Genomic DNA, 25,216 nt, shown 5'->3' on the forward strand with positions numbered 1-25,216 from the left:
GAACACTCCACTTTTTTTTGGAAATAGGCTCATTCTCCAACTTCCCCGGAGTTATTAAGTTGAGTTTTCCTTCAGGAAATGTACATACTATATATCTATTTCCACATGCGCTGTGTGATATCACTGCGCCTGCTGCGGCCATGTTATGGCAGCAAACTTCCTTGATTATTATGCCGGAATGGGAGTATAGTTCCTAATCATATCAGACTACAAAATCACAACTTTTCATTTTCCGCCGGTCTTAGTACACGTTAGAACTACAGAAGAGTCGAGTTTTAAATAGGAAAAATATCAAAACACATTGGTCATTTTTGAATGCGATGCTACTGGTCTTATCGGATTCAATGATCTATGCTAAACTATGCTAAAAGTGCTATCGCCAGATCCAGAGATCAGCTGAATAGATTCCAAAAGGGTAAAACTCAACTTATTAACTCTAGGGGAGTTGGAGAATGAGCCTATTTCCAAAAAAGTGGAGTGTTCCTTTAATCAAATAATTTATTCAAATTAATGTTTTGCCCAATGCATTTTTGACAAGCACTGCAAAATGTACACTTGTGTATTTAAAGCATGTTTTCATCAAAACCATTTCTGCATCCTTGCTATACTGCAGGTGATTAGGGTTGGAGCAAAACTGTGCAGAGCTGTGGCCCTCCAGGAACTGAGTTTGAGACCAATGCTATACTGTGAGTCTGAGTTATTAGGCATTCATCCAAAAAAATGAGTGTTTGAGGAAAGGTGGAGGGACATTAGATGATGTGTGAGGTTTCTCTGTAAATTAAAATTGCATTTGTGCAGAATTATGAACAGAAACATTCTTAAAATGGTACACTTTTATTTTGAAATGTAAACTCTTCCTATGAAATTCTATGTCATTCAGTATAACCTCTACTAGTTCCTGTTGGCGGGATTAAACAGATTAGCTATTAATAAAAGTCATGCCCGTCAGTTTGTGCCCCCTCTCAAAATGCCATAGAGCAATGTACTTTATCAAATTGATAATTATGTGTAATAATTTCTGAAACCACTGATCGTAAAAGTTACATCACTGGAATGCTAAAGGAAGATGATGAGGACTTTGAGGAAGGTGATGAGGAAGATTACAGAGCTGCAAACAGAGGGACAATTGCAGCTGTCCTTTCTGTCATATCCAGTGTTGTGTCTGGTGAGTTTTATATACATAATAATTACCAGATATATAAGAAATAGTATGTATGTTGAGACAGTAGCAGTTGTACTAGTGCGCTTTCAAACAATAAAAAACTTGAAGTATGACAGACAAAAAAAATCATCTGAAATGTGGTAAATTATGTTAATTTAAGTGATTATATATATATATATATATATATATAATTGATTTCACATAACACATTTTTGTTTATGAACATTTATTCGGTGTAGTTAGAAAAAAAAAGATTACTATAAAAAGTAAATATTGCAAATATTGCCACATATACACGCATTTTTTTCATATTGACAGACCAATATAATTTTGCGTTGTGTGTAAATTTAAGTATTCGTATTTAATTCTGATAATATTCGTCTTTTATTATGAAATCAGAATGGTCGCTAGAGGACGCCATGACGCCATATCTTGGCGACAGTTTTTTTTTTGAAGTTTTTTTTTTTTTTTTTGAGCAGGACAGTGCTGCAGCTGCTGTCGGTTATGTTGTGACAGCAATATCATCGTTAGTGCTTGTTACATTTCTCTGTGTTTATGTGTTTTTAGAGCATCTCGAACTGGATCATGCTGTCATGTTCGATAGCTCAAAAAATAAACCCACCTGCCAAAATGAGGAAGTCGCATTTCATAACACTTCCTCATAAGTAAACTCCTCTGATCAGTGACATTAAAGTGTATTTGCTCAAATTAGTGATATCTAGTGTGTTTTGCCAGGTTCTGTCATCTGGTCAGTGATATTTAGCGTGCTTGGGCAGGTTTTCTCAGGAACTGGGTTTGTTTGAAAGCATCAGAGATGTTAAATGTACCATCTCAGGCTTTTCCGGCAGCTGGATCCCAGCAGAGAGTCGCACCAACCGGAAAGTCCAGAAATAAGGTCGGTCCCTTAAACTACATAATTGTCATAGGAATAATTTAATGAGTGATTTAAAAGCATAGCTAATAATAGTTGTGTGTACAGCACTGTGCATTTACTGCGGTGTGTAACGAATACAGGTGGCGCTGAAGCCAGGTCACAGTCTCCTGGACTGGATCCGACTGACCAAGAGTGGACGTGATTTGACTGGACTGAGAGGTCGACTGATTGAGGTGACAGAAGAGGAGCTGAAGAAACACAACACCAGAAGCGACTGCTGGACCTGCATTAGAGGTAGAATGTCAAAATATACACACCATGAGCACAACTCATCTCAGTAGCGCTTTCTATGCTTGCTGAGGTGAATTTAAGGAAACCCGATGGAAATGTATTTTTCTCGATTTTGGACTCAGTAGAAAGATATAGTTTTATTCATAAACGCTACATTTAATTGATCAAATGTATCAATACACACATTTAGAATATGCAAAAATAATAATAAAATAAAAATGTTCTGTTCAAAAAACGCTGAAAAACAAAACATTGTTCCCACAAAAATATTAAAGGGATAGTTCACCCAAAAATGGAAATTCTGTCATTTAATTACTCACCCTCATGTCTTTCCAAACCCGGAAGACCTTCGTTCATCTTTGGAACACACATTAAGATATTTTTGATGAATTCTTTAAGCAGCACAACTGTTTTCAACTTTGATAATAAGAAGAAGAAATGTTTCTTAAACAGCAAATCAGCTTATTAGAATGATTTCTAAATGATGCTGAAAATGCACTTATGTAAACACAGAAATACATTTAAAATATCTTAAAACAGAAAACCAGTTATTTTAAATTGTAAAGCTGTTCATCAAATAAATGCAGCCGTGGTGAGCATAAGTGAATTGTTTAAGTTCTGTTTGTATCCGCACAAGAAATGCAAGATGTGTCAGATGTACACATGACTCTGTATGTTTGTTTTCTGTAGGTATGGTCTATAACGTGAGTGCCTACATGGATTTCCACCCTGGTGGGGAGGAGGAGTTAATGAGGGCTGCTGGGATTGATAGCACTGACCTGTTTGACCAGGTAAATTCTCCCTGAGTGGTTTCAGAAGGTATTGTTACATTGTTTTCCACCCCTTTTAATTTGCTCATGTGAAAAGAGTTGAACAACTCTGTGACTGTATATATGTACAAATGTTTACAAATACTTATTTAATATGAATATTAAATTCATGGAATTAATCTGTTGAATATGTTATCAATAAAATAGCATTCCACATTTATCATAGGTGACTTAATTGTGTGTTGTACAGCTGCTTCTTACATTTCAGCATGTATTAAAACATGCATTTATTTATTTTTTAATGTGTAAATGTTTCATACGAGTATCTACATATATACATTGAGGATAGTCTGATTTTAAACCAAAGTAATGGTTCATGAGAACATTAAAGGTTATTAATTAATACTAAAGAAATTGAAAGAAATGTTTATGTATAAAGTGAATTGGTACACATTTTTGTGTAATGTATATGAAAACATTTTAGAAACACTTACTATTGATGTATTAAAAATGTAGAGACTTGCATTTATAAACGATATGAATTAACTATAAACTAATAGCTTGCAAATTTTTACAAGTACTTTATTACACTGTACTTATTATTGCTGATTCTGTCCACCCAAGGTCCATCGGTGGGTGAATTATGAGTCTATGCTGAAGGAGTGTCTGGTGGGGAGGATGGCAGTGAAGCCCAACCCTGCTCTTCAAGGTTGTGTCAGATTTTTTGGCAAAAGAAAATAATTCTGTGAAATTTATACATTTTGTGATAATATATATTTATTCTAAATACAAACATACTGCCTTAAGGCCTGCACATCAAGTTTTTGCTTGAAATAATCAGTAGTTGAAATATTTTCTGTACTAATTAACATACTGTTAATAGAATGAAATATTCCTATCGATTCAGCACCAAACCTGAAATATGGTTTTTGATGTTGATTTAAGTTTTTGTTTTAATGCCTCGTTATATGGTTCTTTGGTTCCTGCAGCTCAGACAGAGAAGACGGAAAGCACTCTCATGAACGGTATGACACCAAAGCCATACTTCAGCTATGCAGATATCTAGTTATGAATGCTGAGTATGCTATTACTTGATTACTTGTTTGATTCATGAGGAGTAATTCTGTGTGTGTGGTACTCCTTATACCAGGTTTGTCTGTTCCTCCACCTTTAAGACAGGAGCCTTTACCTACTCCTCTCCCTGCCAAAGATCATCGCCCTCGGTATGCATTTTCTTTTTGGCATGATTATAATAAAATTATACTGAGTAACTCGTTCCTTGGTAAAGTATCAGCTGGTCTGTGTTTTATTCAGACTTTTTATTCTGTTATGCAGCATGAATAATGGTCTTGGCGGGTATTGTTGAGATTACATGTTTGATCCCAGGTAGATTCATTCTGTGAACCAGAGAGTTATTTTAACTGCTCAGACAGATTTTACTAACAGGGCTCTAAAAATACTAGTATTTTAGGAAAAAAACTAAATGATTGCATTATATTAATGAATGAATAAAGAAAAATATTTAAGCTTGGCAAAAATGAGGAAAAAAGAAAATAAACTTGTCAGCCTCACCTAATTGAAGCCATACTGGCTGATTCTTATATTTTTTTTCTTCATGTTTAGGTATGATTGGTTCCAGACAGATGGAACTGTCAATATTGTTGTTTACACCAAGCGAAAGGTTGGTGTCAACTCATTTTCATAAAATGCAGTGGTTATCTGGTTGTCTTTTCTCAAATATAAAAGAAGAAGAAAAGGAATTATTAAAACATTATTTTATTTTCCCCTCACCAGATTCCCAGCGCCGGCTGTGCAGTGGTGGATCTACAGGATGATGCTCTTCGGGTGGAGATGCTCTTAGGGAAGATGTCGTACCTTCTCTGCTGGCGTGGGTCTTTCTTCACTTCTCCAGCCCCTGAGACATGAACATTGTTGTGTTTTGCTCTATATCTGTTATAACATGCTATAATAGTTGATAACACTGTTCCTTTTTTAGGCCTGTCCAGTGAAGTTCAAGGACGTGTTGATGGTGAGTAGTACCGTATGTTAAATTAGACATGCTTTTTGTATTAAATGTAGAAATATTTTGAAAATGATCTGTACAAAAAGTACCGTGGCTGTACCATGGTAAAGTGATGATATAAGCTGATATTACTGTGATCCATTGTGGTGTAGTGTACTGTACCTTGCTACTGATTCATAACGATTTTATTTTATGGCATTTACATGGTACTACTATTTAAACTATATCCTTAATAGAAATGATCAAATCACTTATTTTTCTCATTCTAAAGAAGTATTTCTCTGTTGTCCTGTGCTTGTAGTCCAGACAGCCCACTCTGTAGGAAAAGTTCAGGTGTGTCTGCACAAATCTGTCAAAGATAAGTGGACGAAAGTGGGGCAACCTCTAGAACACCATGACACATTTATTCAGTGTAAAGATCGTGGTGAGTAACAAACATCTAAATTTTCTGAATAATATCTAAATTTCAGAGAATTTGCCTTTTAATTTTGAAAAGATAAAGATATAGAGGACCATGTTTGAGATATTACATTTTTTACATGAAGTAAAGGGGCACCACAAGGCTCTGTGTTGGGCTCTTATTATTTTTTTAAATGTATATAATTAATAGTGGTGTAACGGTACGCGTATCGTGTATCAAACGGTTCACGGGCAGTTCCAAATGTAAGTGATCATCCCTATCCCCTTGGCATGGGGACTTTGGAGTGAGCAGGGTATGCGCGTGTCATTATGTATTCGTTTGGAATGGACTTGGTGAAGGGAACATAATTTCCTCATCTTCAGCTGGGATGTTCCCGTGACAACGCAGCACGGTGTGCCTCAGCAGATTCGCTGACGGACAACCGCATAAAAAAAAAAAAAACATTTTAAAAAGTTTTATATATATTATTTTTTATGTTTATAGCATATTTTAAAAACGTTTTAAGATATAAAATGTATGTTTATTTGCAACAGTTATGCTAACAACAATGAAAAGACTATTGACATTTAAACAGCGACATCTGCTGACGCACACCATGTATTCCAAACTAATACATAATGACACGCACATGCCCTGCTCACTCCAAAGTCCCCACACCAAGGGGATAGGGATGATCACTTCCATTTGGAACTGCCCGTGAACCATTCAATACACGATACGCGTACCGTTACACCCCTAATAATTCATTTAAGACACATTATTCCTAAAGCAAATTCAGATTTTTGTGTTGATGTTTTACTGTTGTGCTTCTACATTAAATTTTGTGTTGTGTTTATTTCTATTGATTTTGGAATATTTCATACATTCAGAATTGGTTCTAAATATAGAGGGGAAAAAAGATTTTCACCATTAAAGGTGTTCATATTCAATCAAATGTACATGACTACTTAAAATAGAGGCATGTATTATGTGCATCAGTGCCTAAAACAAGGACTGAGTTTGGAAAGGTCTTTGTATCTGCTGCCCCTTGAATACACTTAAACTCTAAAATTACAAACCTTATTACCATTGAACATTGAGCTAGTTATTGCATTTCCCCACTTACGTAATTTCCTCCTTGCATGTATTTTGCATTTTTCTATAATTTTATATGAAATTTGTTATTGTTGTAATATTTTTGGCTTCTACTGTAGGTCTCTGAAATAAATAGCTTGGTAAAACATAAATGAATAATAATAGTAATGTTTAATAACATTTGTTTCATCACAGAGCTCTTCTACAGGGAATGTGTGTTGGTTTCAAAAACGGACGTCACACATGACACACAGGTCTTGCGATTACAACTTCCACCAGGGTCACACATGCAGGTTCCTGTGGGGAGACACGTCTACCTCAAAACTTCTCTCCAGGGTAATGCGTCACTTTGTCACACAGCACATGCTCTGCTGATCTAAAGAGAATCGATGGAAGGTGACGGTTTTATGGGGTGTTCAACAGGCTGTTTTTTTGTTTGGTGAGCAGGTACAGATGTTGTGAAACCTTACACAGCAGTGGATCAGACACTAATACCTCCCTCACAATCTAGTGCTGAAATGGGCTCAGACTTACATCTCATGATAAAGATCTATCCTGATGGATTGTTGACCTCACATCTCACCAACCTCCCTATTGGTTTGTAACTTCCCATGTCTATTTTTTTTTTTAAAGAAGGAAACAGTATTACATGATTTTTCACCATGCAATTCATGAGCTGGAATTTGAACCCCACCCTTGTCAGTAAACCTGTTTGCAAGATCTCTAAAACTATAATTACACTTATTAAGGTTATATGGATTTCTTTGAATTTTAGTTCACTTTAATTATCAACTTTTTTAATTAAAACTCAAATGTACAGTCCCTGTTTGGTATCTCAGTTCAATTTTGAATTAAAGCTAAAAAGCATTCTCAGCTCATGGCTCACAACCTTGTTTTGCACATACAGAAAGAACAAAAGCGCAAATAAATAGTACTTAGTAATTAATAGTAAAAAACAAATAGTAATCATGAAAACTGGAATTGCGTTGAATCACAATCAAACCTTACTAGCTCCTGTCTTGTTTCTGGTTCCAGGATCCTCTCTGTCAGTAGGCGGTCCGGGGGGATCCTTCACTATGCGAATCCTGCGTGATGTCACTCATCTCTACATGTTAGCGGCCGGCACGGGTTTCACACCCATGGCCCGTCTTATGCGGCTGGCTCTTCAGGACCTCGCCTCAATCAGGTCTGCTCTGTACAAATCTGAAAAAAAAACACAACAAACAACATGCACTATTTAAGTCCCCAATCGAAAAGCAAATTTTGCAATCGCTTTTGCTGGTGTCAAGGTGGTTTTAATCAATGTATAATGCAGGCATGCACAATATTATTGGAACATTATTGGAATCGACCGATAATGGCTTAAAATGTAATTATCAAGACAAATAACTTGAATGTGCTCAGGGTGTGTTGGTGGTACGATCGCGTCAGCAGTGTGGTCATTCTTGAAGCTAAATTTTGCCTGAGTGGTGATTAGATTCACTGTTTTGGATCGCCGTATTTAATCTGAGAATGTGCATACAGAATGACGTGTCTGGTATGTGATAGAGTAAACAGTCACTAGCGTGTGTAGCAGCAACAACAACAAGTCTCCCCTGGGTCCTAATGCCCATCCAGTTTTATTCTCTTGGGGGGGTATTGTTGGCCTGTTTGTAATAAAATGAAAGTAAAATACACAAATAACATTAAGATTGTGTTTCTGATTTAAATGAAGCAGTAATTTGTGTCAAAATCATAAGTATGTTTTAATTTAAAGGTCAGAATGTTTCATTAATATGTAATAGGTTTTGTTTTTTCAAACAGATAATGAAAACTTAAATACAAAGAGCTCTAAAGGATTTTTTACAACTCTTTTGCTTTAGACCATCAACAAATGTTAAATCTTCAAATCAAATGTTAAGGTTACCACTGCATCTGTGTGGAAAAAAAAACTAAGTGCAAATAGCCCGCCTTGTTGGCAGAGGCTATTTACGCTAACTCCGCCCACTAACATGTGATTGGGCTTGTCGGCATTATAAAAGACGGTTTACAGTCGTCAACTCTAGTGGCGCTGATGGTAAAACGTGTTTTGTGCTCATTTTGAGACCTGGGTTCAAATCTGCCTTTTGGCTAACTTTTTTTTTTTTTTTCTCCCTTTTCAAATTTCAGATCACATCAGAAGAGCATTTATTTTCAATAAAAATTAAGGAAATTATCAAAAAGTTGAAAATAAAGTATCGGGTAGGGTTAGGTTAGGGTAGGTGTAAAGGAGGGCTTTACACTCAATGAGTTATTGCATACTGTTTTATAATATACTACAACACTGAGGTGCAGATAATTGCCACTATTTGCAATAAGTAGTATAATATAGCAGAAAATCTAGCTATTTTAACATAGTGTAAATAGCATCTATCGCTAAGAAAATATGCTATTTTCACTTAGTGTAAATAGCCGCTGCCAATGCAACGATTGATTTATAGTTGTTTCTATAAATAACTTCATTAACTTCATTTTTATTTTTTTTTTTACAAGTAATTTTGTTAAAAACTAACTAAAATGCAAAAAAAAAAAATATATATATATATATATATATATATATATATATATATATATATATAATCTGCACAGGAGTTTCCCAACAAAAGGAACTATATCGGCAAAAATGAGTTGAAAAATATCAGCATATTGGATATCGGCAAAAATGAAATATCGTGGACCCCTGGTATAAGGTCAGTTACCCTGGTGTCCTAGCAGTATAACCTTAGTTGTGGTTCATCACGTTAAAGTCACTGTGAAATCTGAACAGGTAGTTGTCTGCCAAGTCATGTAATCTAAAAGCCACACTGTACTGATCAGTCCAGTGTTAATCGTGAGAGGTTTAGTTTACTCACAGTTTACTCAAAGATTCAACAGGTGCAAGTTGTGAGGTGCGGCTCACACATACTCTCTGTACTCAGTTACAAAGCTTTTAAAGCCATTGTTGGTTGTTTAAAAGATCTGATGGAGGAACTCATACCGCATTTGGAGTCATTCATTTAATCAAATACTGTCAGTTGTGATAAAGCTTCCCGTTGATATGGACATTGCCATCTTTGATACTGTCACTACGGTTACCTGAGTATGGTTGTGACTTAAATTGTTCGTTCATACAGATTTGTATTAAAGCTGCTATTTTAATCTGCTGAATGAAGAAAACTTGGAAGACGCCTACAATCAAATGCAGCTGTCACTGCCAAGCAGTGTTAAAGCAGCCATCATTGGCATTTGTATTACTGATAGATGCCTTTTAATTCTTGGGAATTTATGTATGTATTTATTTAAATGATTAATTTGTAAAGAAAAATGGAATAAATTGGAATAAAATGATTGGTTGGAGATTATTGGTAGAAGTTAGTTATTATTTTTTGGTATGTTAACTAAGATGAATCAGAAAATAATTGATAAATTAACTGTAGAATTAAATTAGTTGACTAATCAAAATAACAAGAACAATAATATTTTTTTTATGGTTGTCATTTCAGAAAAACCAAGCTGATGTTCTTTAACCGTCAGGAAAGAGACATACTTTGGTGCTCTGAGCTGGATGAACTTTGTTCAAAAGAGGAAAGGTATCATTTATCGCATTATATATCAGGAATGTCACATCTTTGAATTACAGTACAGTGATCTCAGTGGGAATCCATGCAGTATTTATTTATTTAACTGCCTCACTGTCTACTGTGAAGTATTTATATAGTGCTTTATACAATACAAATTGTTTCAAAGTAGCCTAACTGTAATAAACAGGAAAATAACAGTGTTAATGTTGCAAACTTCATCAATTTTAAAAAGAATTCCATTTCAACTGTAAAGCAGCTCTACAATAGTGTCATTATTCAACTCAATTCAGATTCAGTGTTGATTCAATTCAGACTGTCATTAGGCAGCATCCTAACTGTCATGTATCTTAGGTTTGAGGTGGAGTACGTTCTGTCGGAGCCTACAGACTCATGGAAAGGCAGAAGAGGGCGGATAGATGCTTGTATGCTGCAAAACTTTCTGGAGAGACCAGAAGACTCCAAATGTTTAGTGTGTGTGTGTGGCCCAACTGGATTCACAGAGTTAGCAGTGCAGTGAGTCATGTTTTAATGGCTTACATATATACATTTGATATATCTGAAGCTGCTTGATCCATTTTTTTATTGTTTGGTTAATGTATTGATTTTTTAAAATTTTGTATATATATAAATGTCGTCACTGTTTCTCACAGGTTGGTCAGACAGCTGGACTTCAGTGAAGAGGAAATTCACATTTTTCAGGGCTGATTGGGACTTTGAAGTGAAAGATGGATTTCACATACACATACTTGCAGACTATCTCTATGCATATAAAATGCACTTTCCAGTCAAAACAAACAATTTTTTTGCTGTGTCTCTATATAGCAAATTGAAATGGTCCGTAAATCAGGATGCAAGAGGTGGGTTACTTTACAAGTATAGCTATTGCTGTTTGGAAATGCTCATCTACTGAATTAATAAGGTTTCTCAGTGTGTGTGTACAGATAATATTCTAATACGGTAAATTATCTACCTGGAATGCAAGTTCCCTACAGAAATGTACATTTTGTGCCTCTAGTGCTGTTGTGTCTCAGCTGAAATCTGTCAACTTGTATCACAGCCCTGATGTCAGTTTAGAGGGGGATTAAACGTTTAATTGGGTAAAAAACTATTATAGCAAAGCACTTTGTTATACCAGCAAACCAGGTTGCTCTGGAAATGTATCCTCATGCACTGTTTATTGCATGATACTTTGGATATTATGTGTTTGATACATTGCAGTCCAAATATTTATTTCTTGAAGAAAGCTCTGAAATATGATTGACTGTAAAAACCGATAGTTATTTGACTGGTCAACCACTGATGGCTTCCAACAGAGAACTTTTAACAGGGTCGCTCTAGCAGTGCCCGCATTCAAGGGGAAGATGGGATGTGGCACTAAGCTGTAAGCAGCAAGAAATTGAATTAAATAGTTAAAACAAAAAAAAACAAAAAATTGTGTTTGTGTCTTGATACACCTCCAGTTTTGATTTCTGCTGCTAACTGCAGTCTTGTAGTCTGAAACAAGTTTTCTCACTTGCAAGAAGATGGTAATGTTATTAACAGCGGCGAATAATAGAGGACGATTTATTCCAATCAGTGAAATCATGAAATAAAATGCAATGTAATATGTAGTATATTCATGCTTTTAATGTAATTAAAGTAGTTCTCCCAAAAATGAACATTTAAAGTCAGATGTGATTTTATCTTCGTCTGAACAGATTTGGAAAAGCATTAAACCATTTGCTCACCATTGGATCCACTGCAGTGAATGGGTGCCGTCAGAATGAGAATCCAAACTGATGATTAAAAAAAACATCAGAACTCTGTCAATTAAAAGAGCTGCATGTTTGTAAGAAATAACTTTAACTTTAAACTGTAACTTCGACAATGTGCTCCCTCCAGTTAAATAATAAAAATCATAATTTCCTGTTGCTTGTTTTTGCTTGTGAACAATATTTGATCTGTGCATATTTCTCTCCTGATTCAGATAAGACGATATCAGTGCACAAAAACAACAAAATATATTAAATCAAGCTCACACTTTTCCACTTAACTGAAAAGTGTACTAAAATTAATAAAACCACATGGCCACACTTTATATTAGGTGGCCTTAACTACTATGTACTTACATCAAAAAATAAGTACAATGTACTTATTGTATTCATATTGTATTGCAAAACGCTATTGCTGCTATTGAGGTGGGATACGGGTAAGGTTATGGACAGGTTTGGTGGTATAGGTAGGTTTAAGGGTGGGTTAAGGTGCAAGGGATGGGTGAACAGTGTAATTATAAATGTAATTACAGAAATTAATTACATATAGGTATTTTTAAACATATAAGTACAATGTAAAAACATGTATGTACACAATAAGTGCATTGTACCAAATGATTAATTTAAATGTAAGCACATAGTAGTTAAGGCCACCTAATATAAACTGGGACCAACCATATTTCTAAGAGGCTGGTTCTTTTAATGAATTATTCAAGATGACTCACAAACTCACATCAGTCTGATGAATCATTTTTTTTTTTTTCACCCTATTTCACGTTTCCTTGTTACATTGTAATTATACAGTACTGAGTAATTATAATTAACTACATGTATTTACTATACGGTAAAGGTTAGGATGAGGGTTTGGTTTAGGGTTAGTTGCATGTAACTATGCATATTATATATATATATATATACTGTATATATTATAGTATGTACATCTAATGTGTAACAAGGACTTTTTTTAATAGCTAGACAACAGTTTCAGCCCTTGAATGTGATTGGACAAATTCCAGGTGTGCTGATATAGGGGCTCTGGTTCAACAGCATTGTTTGTATCGTTCCACTCATGTTCCAGACAAGAGTGCTAGTCTTCTTAGTCTTCTAATGGTGGGGAATTTTCAGATTTTTGACTCTTTCTGTAGATTACAAATAACTGTCTCTATGAGTGAGTGAATCATTTATTCAACCAATTTGTTCAAACCACTGATTAATTCAGGAATGAAACAAGTGACTATGAGTCACTGAACCAGTCACAGCCAATTTGTTTAAAACACTAATCATTCAGCAATGCAAAAAACAAACCAAAAAAATCGAATTCCCTATTATACTGCAGAACTAATTGACATTGCCTTGAAACAGCTGCAAGACAATTAATTCTTTATATTTAGTACAAGAAATTGAAGTCATGAAGCTAAACACTCTGGACTGCACTTTTCATGCTGGCTTGTAAGGCAGCATCACCTTTATAAAGCTCACTGAGGCCATGCTGAGCTTCAAGAAAAGACTTTTTAGATGTTCCGGTATAAAATTATGAATGGAGAAAACATTTAACTCTTTTATTTTGTCCTTTCCAGAGGAAGTGTTGTTACATTGCCAGATGTAACCACAAACTGTATTCTTTTAAAATTCTAAAAAGAAGAAAAAAAAGATTCCAAGAGGTGAATGTATAACATGTGGCAAATATAAGATAACATTGTAAATGAACAGTCTCTTTTATACACCAAAAACATGCTGAATGTGGAGTTAAAAATACACCCAAAAAATTTACATACAAAAAGTAACGATGTGTTGGTAAGCTTTTTTTTTTTTTTCGTCTTATACCTCCACAGAAATGTGCTCCTTTCAACCCACTACACTGGATATCATGTAGCATTATTTTTTAAATGCTGCATAAATTTGCTACAGTTTCTCAATGCTAATGACACAAGAATGGACTTATAGGCACATTGAAAGAATGAACTTGGAAGGGCAGCACGACAAAAAATGTGTCTATGTGATTTCTTGAGATAAGTTTCACATAAAGACCAGGCAGTGATTTTGCTGATTGGCTCTCTTACTTGGAGAAGGTGGGACCTAGTAGAGCTGCCATAATGGGAGTACCATTTTCTCCCATTCATTGTCATACCAGTGGTCTGTTTAATCCTGACAATACTGCAGAAAGTTAATCATGAGTTTTTGGTAACACATTATTTCGATAGTCCACTTTAGACATTCTACTAACAGTAAGTAACGTTGCAACTACATGTCAACCAGCATTCATTAGAGTATTAGTAGACTGTCTACTTAATATCTTCTAACACTTTATTTTGATGGGTCCACAACATACAACATACTGACTATGCTAACCTAACAGTCTGCTCTAAGAGTTAGTAGACATGTAGTTGCAAATTAATGAGAATTAGTTGACATGTGGTTACAAAGTTACTTCTAGTTAGTAGAATGTCTTGAGTGGACTGTCAAAATAAAGTGTAACCAAATTTTTTGCTGATTGCTTTTAAAAAGAGATCTGTCATGTGAGCCAGATCAGTCAGGTTTAGGCCACATTCAGCTGTGGTTTGAATGTATCCTTTTGTATGTTTCTGTATATACTCAAACTCAAAATGCGACACACACACACATCCTTAAAAAGAAGCACATTAACAGGAACTGGATGAATCGGAGTTTAGATATGATCAGTATCCCTGATCTCTAAAGATCTGAGCATAGGAAATTCTTCCCAAATTTCTTCATTCTCCTCGTTCTCAGTGGAATTCTTAGGGAATGTAGTGAACAGGTGTACTTTGGAAACACTGCCGCTTGGTGACACATTCTCATACGGTGGGGGGCTGCCAGGGTCGTCCGCTCCTAACAGAGGCTGTGTGGACTCAGAGCGAACGTAGGCTGGAGGACAGGATGAATGGTTTTGATACGGACCACCGAAAACAACTGTGGCATAAGGGACAGAATCCCTGTCGTGCTCCGAATCGTATCTGACACAGGTCTGGAATGAGGAATGACTGTCATCACGAGTGTCGATGTTGTGTGACCACTGGTTCTCCTTGACATAATCACTCTTGAACGGCTCCTTCTCATCCAGATCAAGAAGACTGAAGTGGGACAGATACACCAACACGGGCTCCTTGTCTTCTTTAAAGGGAGGCATGCCCTTGGACAAAATCATGTTAAGATACAAATTTATTAAGCAGTTTGACTTTTAAAGCCATTTGATTATTAACTATCGAAATCTATTCCAAATATTGATGAAAATGATAATCATACCTGCACTGAATCGGTGGTGGTCCACCTCTTAATGCTGCTGTTGGCAGGATCAGGAATTATAGGCCATAAAAACATCTTCACCCTATGAAAAACAGAGAGAAATGTAATGATATTCATTTTTTCTGGCCTTAATACACAAGAATAACAAGCCTGTGGATGCTCACCGTTTATGTTTCCCAAAATAGGCAAACACAATGATGACGAGAAGTGATAACCCAATGCATGCTGGGATAACAAACAGCACCATCTCAATACCATCTGAAAAATATTTTCAATAATCTGTCAAACCAATAATGAAAGACATTCACTGTCTGAATATTCATACTTTCCCTCTAGTAAAAGTCAAAATAATGTATCTGGTGAACTGCATTTGCTGAGATTCTGGTGTACGACCAATGGAAACTTTGCTTTTCCATCTTATTCACAAAAGATCAAATTTTAAAATCAAAATGCAAGATGTAGTATGTCAATTAATGTATTTATATTACACTCATGCACGACTAAGCGTACTTTATCGGTTACTATGAAAGTATGAAAATTCAGTGGTTATGATTTGTAGGTTGTCATTAAAATCTTATTTGGCAATTACACACTACTATTTGTCTCGCATACACCTATATATGTGCACCATAAAATGTGTACACCACCGTTCAAAAGTTTGACGTCAGTAAGTTTTTAATGTTTTTGAAGAAGTCTCATATGCTCATCAAGGCTGAATTTTATGGGAATTTAATGGGAAACAAAGCAGTGATGATATGTATTTTATAAAAGAATACTCGCACATGCACAGACATGTATGATCATGTAAAAAGATAAATATTCACCAATATGTCCAGTTGCCAGGGCCACAACTGATCCGTTTATACTTCCACCCATTGTATGAACCGACAAAAGGGCTTCATATTTGGTAAGTGGTTGAAGATCTCTCACCACAATGCTGGTCTCCTGAGTCTTTATAACTTGAGACAGAATAGAAACATTATGGTTAATAATAACAACAACAACAACAATAATAATAATTAAAAAAAAAAAACATTTGAAATCTTTCATCCAAAAAATCTGTTATCGACTATAAATCATTGAATACCTTCGATATTGTTCGTCTCATTCCAAAAGTAAACGGTATATTGTTGAATGATCCCATTTCTCTGATCGAGGGGGATTTCATCCCAGTGTAGTTTGACATATGAATGACTGATTTCCATAACATTCAACTCTGGTGCCACAGAGGGTGCTGTAATAATACATGAAAATGTAAGTCTGAGCCCACTAGATGGAAGTATTGTATCATTACCCGCAGATATCCACTGCTGATTTTCAAGCACTACGCACCTTTCTGACTGCTGTATGCCACTAAAGTGTGTGGACTTCCAATCCCTTTATCATATTTGGGATAAATAGACATCTCACAGGGTTTGTAAGGCCTTAACCCTGAAATTTGAAATAAAATAGCCATAATTAGATATGCATGCACTTTGTGAACAACACTTAAGAAAATAAAACATTAAGTACCAGATGACTTTAAAGTCATTTTAGTGGCTTTTAAAGTACTAAATGACTTAAACATTTTTCTCATGTCAAAATATGTTCCAAATCATTACTGTAGTGTATACCATAAGAGATCAGGAGAAACTGAACTTCACTCATTATGCTCCAAAGATCCAATTTGACAGTTGTTTTCCATCGTTATTATTAAAGTACAAAGTTTGGAAAAAAAAAAAAAAAAATTTGGTCCCACTTTATATTAGGTGGCCTTAACTACTATGTACTTACATCAAAATATAAGTACAGTGTACTTATTGTGGTCATATTATATTTCAAAACACTATTGCTGCTATTGAGGTGGGGGTAAGGTTAGGGACAGGTTTGGTGGTAAGGGTAGGTTTAAGGGTGGGTTAAGGTGTAAGGGATGGGTGAACAGTGTAATTATAAATGTAATTACAGAAATTAATTACAGATGTAATTATATGCAGGTATTTTTAAAAATATAAGTACAATGTAAAAATATGCATGTACACAATAAGTGCATTGTACCAAATGATTAATTTAAATGCAATTTACTTATAGTTAAGGCCACCTAATATAAAGACCAAACATTTACAGTATATATAAGAAAAGATGTTGTCCTTTTTTTTTTTTTTCAAAGAAGTCTCTTATGCTGAGCAAGGCTGTATTTATTTGATCATAAATACAGTAAAAACAGTAATATTTTGAAATATTATTAACATTTCAAAATAACTGTTTTCGTTTTTTAATATATATTGTTTTTCTTTGTGAAAAAAAAAACAAAAAAACAATCTTAATTCCAGTCTTCACTGTCACATGATTCTTCAGAAATCATTCTAATATGTTGATTTGCTGCTCAGTTATTATCAATTATTATCAATAATAAACACCTGTTAGTATGGTACTGGAGAGGTTTTTGTCCATCAGAGTAAAGGACAGGGGAGCTGCTGGCTTCTCACATAGAGATCTCCACTCAAGCACGTATCCTGTGACATGGAGGGACGGTGGTGGTCCCTCCCACACGATCAGCACAGACGTCTCTGACTGGGGATGAACACTGAAATTAGAGACAGAGCCCAGCCCTAAAACAACACAATAAGAAGTCATCAAACATCAGAATTTCACTGCTAATACACTGTGATACATCTGTCTGAAATATCACACTTCCAGCAATCAAATACCTTTGTTCCGATACACCGGTACTTCGGTATGATCCGAGCTTGCCACTGGGTTAGTGGCTCTCAGGTAAACCTTTTCTACCTTCTCGGTGAGATTGAAAAAGCAGTGGCTTTCTTGTGTAACACACAAAGTCTTTTTCGGTTTCTTTGATTCGACAGTGTAGAACAAATTCCAGCCGTTGGCATGGAAATTTTTTGAGGGCTAAAATAAGATAACAGAGAGGAGAAAGGGAAAGTTACACACACACACACATGCACACACACACACACACTGTAAACCTATAATATATAAGCCATTTTCCAAGTTGTGTCAGGACTGTCAGAATGACTCTCACCTTCCAGTAGAGCTGTGCATTCTGATCATCCACTTTAAGCCATGTGTCCAGGCTGCCAGTCGGGGCTGATAAATGAAAAGATAACAACTATTTAATATTTTTTGCACAGATAATTATGTTTTGTTTAATAGAAGACTTCAGAAGTGGCGAAATAAATATTGTTGTATAGGTTTCAAGACAAAACATTTGCTGAAATACTTACTGTCTTCATCTCAGGACAATTCTGTGACTATTACTATGTGTGTGTGTGTGGGGTGCTCAGGTATACGCTACGTTATGAGGGCCATATCCAAAATCCTTGTCCTTGTGGGGACATTTTTTTTGCAGAAACAATTTGTCCCATGCAGAAACAAGCTTATAAATCATACAGAATGAAGTTGTTGTTTTTTTGAAAATCTAAAAATGCAGAAAGTTTTGTGTGAGGGGTAGGGTAAAGGGATATAAAATATAGTTTGAACAGTAAAAAAATCATTACATCTTTGGAATGTCCCCCAAAAAACATGGAAACCCAACAAGTGTGTGTATCCTGGTATACCCTACATTATGGGGACCCACAAGGATAATGCTAGTAAATGTTGATTATAAATAATAAAGAATTAAGTTTATTTTATTTTATTTATTTATTTTTTGAAAACCTAAAATAGCGATGTGATGGGTAGGGCAGATATGAGAATGTCCCCATAAAACAAGGAAACCCAATATGTGCGTCTCTGAAGTGAAGTGACGTGTGGTCAAGTATGGTTACCCATACTCGGAATTTGTACTCTGCAATTAACCCATCCAAAGTGCACACATACAGCAGTGAACACACACACACACACAGCAGTGAACACACACCCGGAGCAGTGGGCAGCCATTTATGCTGTGGTGCCCGGGGAGCAGTTGGGGGTTCGGTACCTTGCTCAAGGGTCTCACCTCAGTCGTGGTATTGAAGGTGGAAGAGAGTGCTGGACATTCACTCCCCCCACCTACAATTCCTGCCGGACCTGAGACTCGAACTCGCAACCTTTAGGTTACGAGTTTAGGTGGAGATTAGGGTAACTGGTCTTGTTTTATAATCAAGAGTACATTAAATGTGTGTGCCATAGCATTTTGACACACATTTTGTCACGCTCTCTGAAGCAAATGAAAATAGTTGATATTTAAAGGTGTTTGTTCACACATTTAAGTGAGTGAAGTGTCATGTGGCCAAGTATGGTGACCCATACTCAGACTTTGTGCTCTGCGTTTAACCCATCCCAGTGCACGCACACGCACACGCACACACGGAGCAGTGGGCAGCCATTTATCAAGGATCTCACCTCAGTCGTGGTATTGAGGGTGGAGAGAGCGCTGGACATTCACTCCCCCCACCTACAATCCCTGCAGGACCTGAGACTCGAACCTGCAACCTTTGGATTACAAGTCCGACTCTCTCACCATTAGGCCACGACTGCCAACTCTGAGTGATGATGATGATGATAATAATAATAATAATAATAATAATAATAATAATAATAATAATAATAATAATAATAATAATAATAATAATAATAATAAAGAAATATATTACCACCTTAATAATACAATTTACAAATTTTAAGTAAATCGTACTTTAAAATTAAATATATATATATATATAAACACAGTGCATGAGACTAAATCAAAACCATTTCAGATTTGAAATTTATGCTCAAATCAAGACATATCGCAATTTCAATTTTATTTTGATTGCAGTCTTATTTATTTTAATTCACATTTTTATGATTTGAGTAATTCTTAGCTTTCAGTGAACTCATGAAGCCCCTGCTTTTCCTCTGTGAAAATGTTTGGGAAACCATGACCTAGTTTGGGGACCAATTCTCAGTATTTACTTTTAACTTTGACTTTTGCCTCAATAAACTCATATTTTTCTGCTTATTAATAGTTAGTAAGGTAGTTGTTAGTTTAGGAATGGGGTGGATTATTGAATCTAAAATATGGTCTTGCAGAATAAGGCATTAATATGTGCTTTATAAGTACTAATAAACAGCCATTGTGCTAGTAAAATGCATGCTAATAAGCAACTAGTCAACAGTGAGAAATGATCCGGTAACACTTTATTTTAGGGTCTCTTAACTAGTTGCTTATTAGCATGCATATTACTAGAATATTAGCCATTTATTAGTAGTAATTAAGCACATATTAATGCTTTATTCTACATGACCTTATTCTACATCCCTAATCCTACCCAATACCTAAACTTAACAACTACCGCACTAACTATTAATAAGCAGCAAATTAGAAATTTATTGAGGGAAAAGTCATAGTTAATAGTGAATAAGTGTTCCCTATTCTAAACTAGTTAGATAGTAACTTCTTACCCTTCATAAGTGTGGTTGCTATCTTCGGATCACTCCATTCACTCCATTCACTCCATTTACTCAATGAACTATACTTCGCTCGCATTGTGGTGCTGTAATTTGTCCCATGAAAAAGGTCACATACAGTTATTTTGCTTCCTTGTTTTTTTGTGAAGAGCAAAATCTGTAACAGAATGATTATTTAAGACACTTTGTGAAAGACTTACAAACAGTGCAGTTTTAGACAAACATTCTTGTGAAAAGCAATCACTTACCAACTCTTTGTCTCGCTGGTTGTTTGCTGTTTTCAATCTCAACTCTAAACTGATGGCAGCCGTCAACCATTGCTGAGATTCTGCAAGACTCCAGCTGTAATTTAAGCAGCCCAACACATCTGCTTCAATCCTGTTAATCTCCGGAGGGTCGAACATGGCTGAAATACAATACATGAACTGAAAAGCACATACAAGCCAATAACCTTTAGGGCCACTTACGATTATTAACAACTGTAATGTTATATTTTTCCATGAAAGAAAGATTTTGAAAAGATGATTATGAATGGTCTTCTTCAGACAGAATTCGACTGTTGCGGCAACAAGCAGTATTGCATTACCAAAATTACCAAATTTAAGATACAGTGCAATTGAATTAGACCCTGAAATTGAAATATAGTCAGATTAAAATGACTATTAAACTGGAATTTGAAATGGAATGACATGAAGAGGAATTTCCTGAACTGCAATTCGAAAAAACTTCTGACTTTATTAGTCCAACAAAATAATACATAATTCATTTTGACTAATTGTTATTTAACACACGTTAGAAAAATGTCGATATTACTATCGTCAGATACTTTTTTAAACAAACATTTTGAAATTGGAAATAAATTTAATTTAGAAACATTTAAATCTATTGATTATGTAGTATTTTGAAAACAATGTACTTTTTCCCCTAATAAGGCAGATGGGAATTATTTCTATAATGACAATGTTGTTTTGCTCCATTTTCAATAAGAGCAAACAAATTAAGTAGCCTATTTATTCATTATGGTGCACAAAATGAAAACTTTCATTCCATTTCAATTCATTCTATTGTGTTATATTCATATTCAAATAACAATTATCCTCTATATTAATTCATATTTACACATTCAGCAATTGAATAATCTGATTAAAAATAAAAACTGAATAAAAGTAAAGATTTCTCTTCCACATAAATTCCACATAAGTTCTTAATTCTTGATAGATAGAATAAAGCTCATTGCTCTTCTTACCTGTTTCCATTGGGATCAGCTTCAGGGTTTCAGAGGAGGCGTTCCCCAAGACATTCACCGCTGTCACATTTATCTCCACCTCTGATAATAAAGCATACGATTCCCGTGGAATCAAGAAGAAATGCGCTCCAGGAGGGATCAAATATTGATTACATTTAACCTTTTTTGACATGACCCTGAAAAAAAAAAATAAATAATTACCAATCACCAATCAAATTTAATTTACTATGAGCATAACAATTAATCCCACAAAGTCACAATGCCCTAGTAATATTCTCAAAAATAATAATAATTATATTGTACTTGTTCACTATTACATTGTAAACATGACAAATAAAAACATTTCCCCCCAAAATGTCAAATGTTATTTTTGTAAATATTTTTTCATTTAAACATCATGGTGAAATTTGTTGATCTTGATTTACTCTAGTTTAATAATAATAATAATAATAATAATAATAATAAATTAGAACGTATTGGGAAACAGCATTTAGACAAAAACTCAAAATTAAAACATCTAGATACACTATGGTGAGGTATATTTGTCAGGAGAAATGTACTTAATTGTCATGAAAATTTCAAGTAAAAACTATCAATAATCCTAAAATCAACTTTTCTTCATGCAAAATAAAAAAGGGGGGGGGGGGGGGGGGGTATTCTTTCCTTTCATTGAATGAAATGTGAATTTTTAAAGAGATTGATCCATCAACAAGCTGCATTTCTGAAAATATCAGCAGAAATTAATACCTAAATATTTGAAGTGTATAGTTTGTAGGAAGATTTGTCATTTTCTGACCAGGATCCCACTGACACAGCAGTCTGCTTTTCAAAGTGCAGCTCAGGTTTTTAGGAACGGATGGAGGATCTTAAAAAAAAAAAAAAAAAGGAAAAGCAGAAGTCATGTGAACTTTGGCTTGGAATACGAAGTGAATAGTCTACATTATTACATTTTTGAAAATGTCATATTCTGTAGATAAACTATGTGAAACTGACTTTATTCAGAGCTGGTACCGTGTAAACGGAAACAAAGATAATAATGATGGAAATACAGTCTGTTAAATATATGTTTTGCTGGTTGAACAATCAGCACCAACATCTACCCCTCAAAGCCTTGTTTTCATTGACATAATATATTAAATATGGATCCTGATTAAGCTCTATGACTGTAGTTAGTTATTTAGTAGTTAGTAACATAGTTAGTAATAAATTATAATCATATAAAAGATCCTCACATCCCGCTTTCACTTGCACTCCATTGACCATTTGGCAGTTTTCCTGTTCACACACAGCGCAAGCAATGAATGCGCCTGCGTCTGGTAGAGTAGGGATGATTACACCATACGTCCTGTTACTCTCCTGGTAAGAGAGATGGCTGGGGACAAAATGGTTGTTAATTTTCCATGCCACACGAAAGTCTTTGCCTTTGGTCAGCGGGCAGTCATCCTCAATGGAGCAGGACACTGACACGGGTGAACCAGCGAGCACCACTGAAGCAGGAGTGTGAATCTTAGCACATGATGACGCTGGAATCACTGCAGATAATAAATGTGTGGGATTTTAACATCAAGAATCAATGGTTTAAATCACACTCATCAGCAAATTCAGCTAAAGAAATTGGGCTCTAATAATAAACTAGCAAGCAACACATCAATCCACACAAGTCTTGTGACTTGGCATTGCGTGACATGTTCCCGACAACATCCTCCAACAAACCGGTTTCAAAATGTGTGGGTAATACTTGCGTGACATCAGAAAAAAAAAAAAAAAAGTATATCTATATCAATAGATAGATAGACTTATATAATGAGATTTGTAAAAATGTTGATTCACCTTTTATCAAGGCATTAACAAATATCCACAGCACAAGCACAAGCCAGACGGATGCCATGGTTATGACGACTGAAAAAAAGAAAGAATGCAAAATCTTGTTACCATTTCAGAAAAATGACAAAACCTTTGGTTTCTAATGTGTGATCTGAAACTTTGTAAAAAGAGAGTAAGTGGGGGATGAAACTAAAATGAAAATGCTAAGAAATCTAGAAGACCATTTTCAGTCAAAACAGAGAAATTACGCAGTAACATAACATTCAACAATAACATAATAAACATTATAATGCTTTATTATTGACCAACAATGTACAATTGAAATAGTTAATTCAGAAAAGTAATTCAAATTTGATTTAAATATTTTCTTCGAAAGTACACAAACTGTTTAAAGCATGTGTATAAATGACTTGTTAATAACAGTTATTCTGAAGTGTTAGAGATTATTGAATTTAAGGTGAAAACATAAACATGAATAAAATACATACTTTAACGTGTTCTGCATCTGTAGGTTCTCTGGGCACATTTAAACTTGTGTAAATTACTGTCCAGCGAGGTCTGGTGCGCCGTTGAGCTTTTCTCTGAAAAAAACAAAAAAATAAATAAAAATGCTGCTTCTGTTCTGAGAATGATTTCTCTGCTCTGACTAAAGAGCCACTCCTGTCAGTCCTTCTGTGGCATTTCGTACGTACCATACTGAACCACAAGTACTAACTGAAGCAGGAAATGTCAAACTCTTGTGAAACCCTCGTACACTTGTGTCCGTTTCTGCTCACAATTTGTACTCTTACTTGTGAGGAAACTTCAACAATTTGAGGATATTTAATACAATTATTTGTGAAAAAAATTATTTTGTATAAGCATGGTGTTACAGGTTGTGGTTGTGGCGTGAGAAAACCCAAACTTAAATGAATGACGAGAGAATGAAACGGCTTCAACGCACTTTTCCCTTTATTAACTTAGTAACATCGTCAAGAACGGACAAACACAAAGGGAGAACTGAGGACTTTTAAAGGAAAGGGAACAAAAGAGCAAACAACATAATACAACTCAGGTGGGGACAATGACAGATAATTAATTAACAAGGAACGGAACTAAACCAAATAAGGAAAACGGGGACTAGGACAGGCAGACACGTTACACATGGATTGATTAATCAAAGAACACAGTGCTCTTTTTTAAGTAACTCTTCATGATTGCAAGATAATGACAAAAATGACATATGTACATAGACTAATTTAAAGTAAAAGGTCCCTCTTTATATTAGGTGGCCTTAACTACAATGCACTTACATTTAAATCAATCATTTGATACAATGCACTTATTGTGTACATACATGTTTTTACATTATATTTTTAAAAAGACCTGTATGTAGTTACATCTGTGATTACATTTATAATTACTCTGTTGACCCATCGCTTACACCTTAACCCACCCCTAAACCTACCCATACCACCAAACCTGTCCGTAACCTTACCCGTATCCCACCTCAATAGCAGCAACAGTGTTTTGCAATACAGTATGAACACAATAATTACATTGTACTTACATCAAAAAATAAGTACATAGTAGTT

The 25,216-nt window shown here is 35.1% G+C and overlaps 2 protein-coding genes across 4 annotated transcripts; one reads left to right on the forward strand and one right to left on the reverse strand.

Annotated features, from left to right (window-relative positions):
* Positions 1 to 911: 911 nt before the first annotated feature.
* LOC131522445 (cytochrome b5 reductase 4) lies at positions 912 to 12,099 on the forward strand. 3 transcript variants are annotated; one of them, XM_058747939.1, is made up of 17 exons: positions 912 to 1,165; positions 1,939 to 2,057; positions 2,177 to 2,330; positions 3,018 to 3,118; positions 3,722 to 3,806; positions 4,087 to 4,122; positions 4,248 to 4,320; positions 4,721 to 4,778; positions 4,892 to 4,985; positions 5,094 to 5,126; positions 5,422 to 5,544; positions 6,811 to 6,951; positions 7,063 to 7,212; positions 7,651 to 7,801; positions 10,116 to 10,202; positions 10,545 to 10,706; positions 10,844 to 12,099. In XM_058747939.1, exons 1-17 carry the CDS (start codon positions 1,054 to 1,056, stop codon positions 10,896 to 10,898), a joined length of 1,734 nt encoding a protein of 577 aa, XP_058603922.1. In that variant the 5' UTR covers positions 912 to 1,053; the 3' UTR covers positions 10,899 to 12,099. The 3 variants fall into 3 exon arrangements, with proteins under 3 accessions (XP_058603922.1, XP_058603923.1, XP_058603924.1); XM_058747940.1 differs by having other exon boundaries at positions 931 to 1,165; positions 1,998 to 2,057; XM_058747941.1 differs by having other exon boundaries at positions 1,031 to 1,165; positions 1,898 to 2,057.
* A 1,390-nt stretch (positions 12,100 to 13,489) lies between these two features.
* csf3r (colony stimulating factor 3 receptor) lies at positions 13,490 to 24,333 on the reverse strand. The gene is made up of 16 exons (XM_058745707.1): positions 24,131 to 24,333; positions 23,649 to 23,717; positions 23,051 to 23,350; positions 22,566 to 22,683; positions 21,819 to 21,994; positions 20,821 to 20,978; positions 20,567 to 20,729; positions 18,225 to 18,289; positions 17,893 to 18,091; positions 17,602 to 17,793; positions 16,538 to 16,636; positions 16,293 to 16,439; positions 16,030 to 16,164; positions 15,370 to 15,463; positions 15,206 to 15,287; positions 13,490 to 15,092 (listed from the first exon to the last, which is right to left on the reverse strand). Exons 2-16 carry the CDS (start codon positions 23,704 to 23,706, stop codon positions 14,610 to 14,612), a joined length of 2,469 nt encoding a protein of 822 aa, XP_058601690.1. The 5' UTR covers positions 23,707 to 23,717; positions 24,131 to 24,333; the 3' UTR covers positions 13,490 to 14,609.
* Positions 24,334 to 25,216: the final 883 nt, after the last annotated feature.

The sequence above is a fragment of the Onychostoma macrolepis genome, chromosome 16 (genome assembly GCF_012432095.1).
Source record: "Onychostoma macrolepis isolate SWU-2019 chromosome 16, ASM1243209v1, whole genome shotgun sequence".
Taxonomy (NCBI): Eukaryota; Metazoa; Chordata; class Actinopteri; order Cypriniformes; family Cyprinidae; genus Onychostoma; species Onychostoma macrolepis.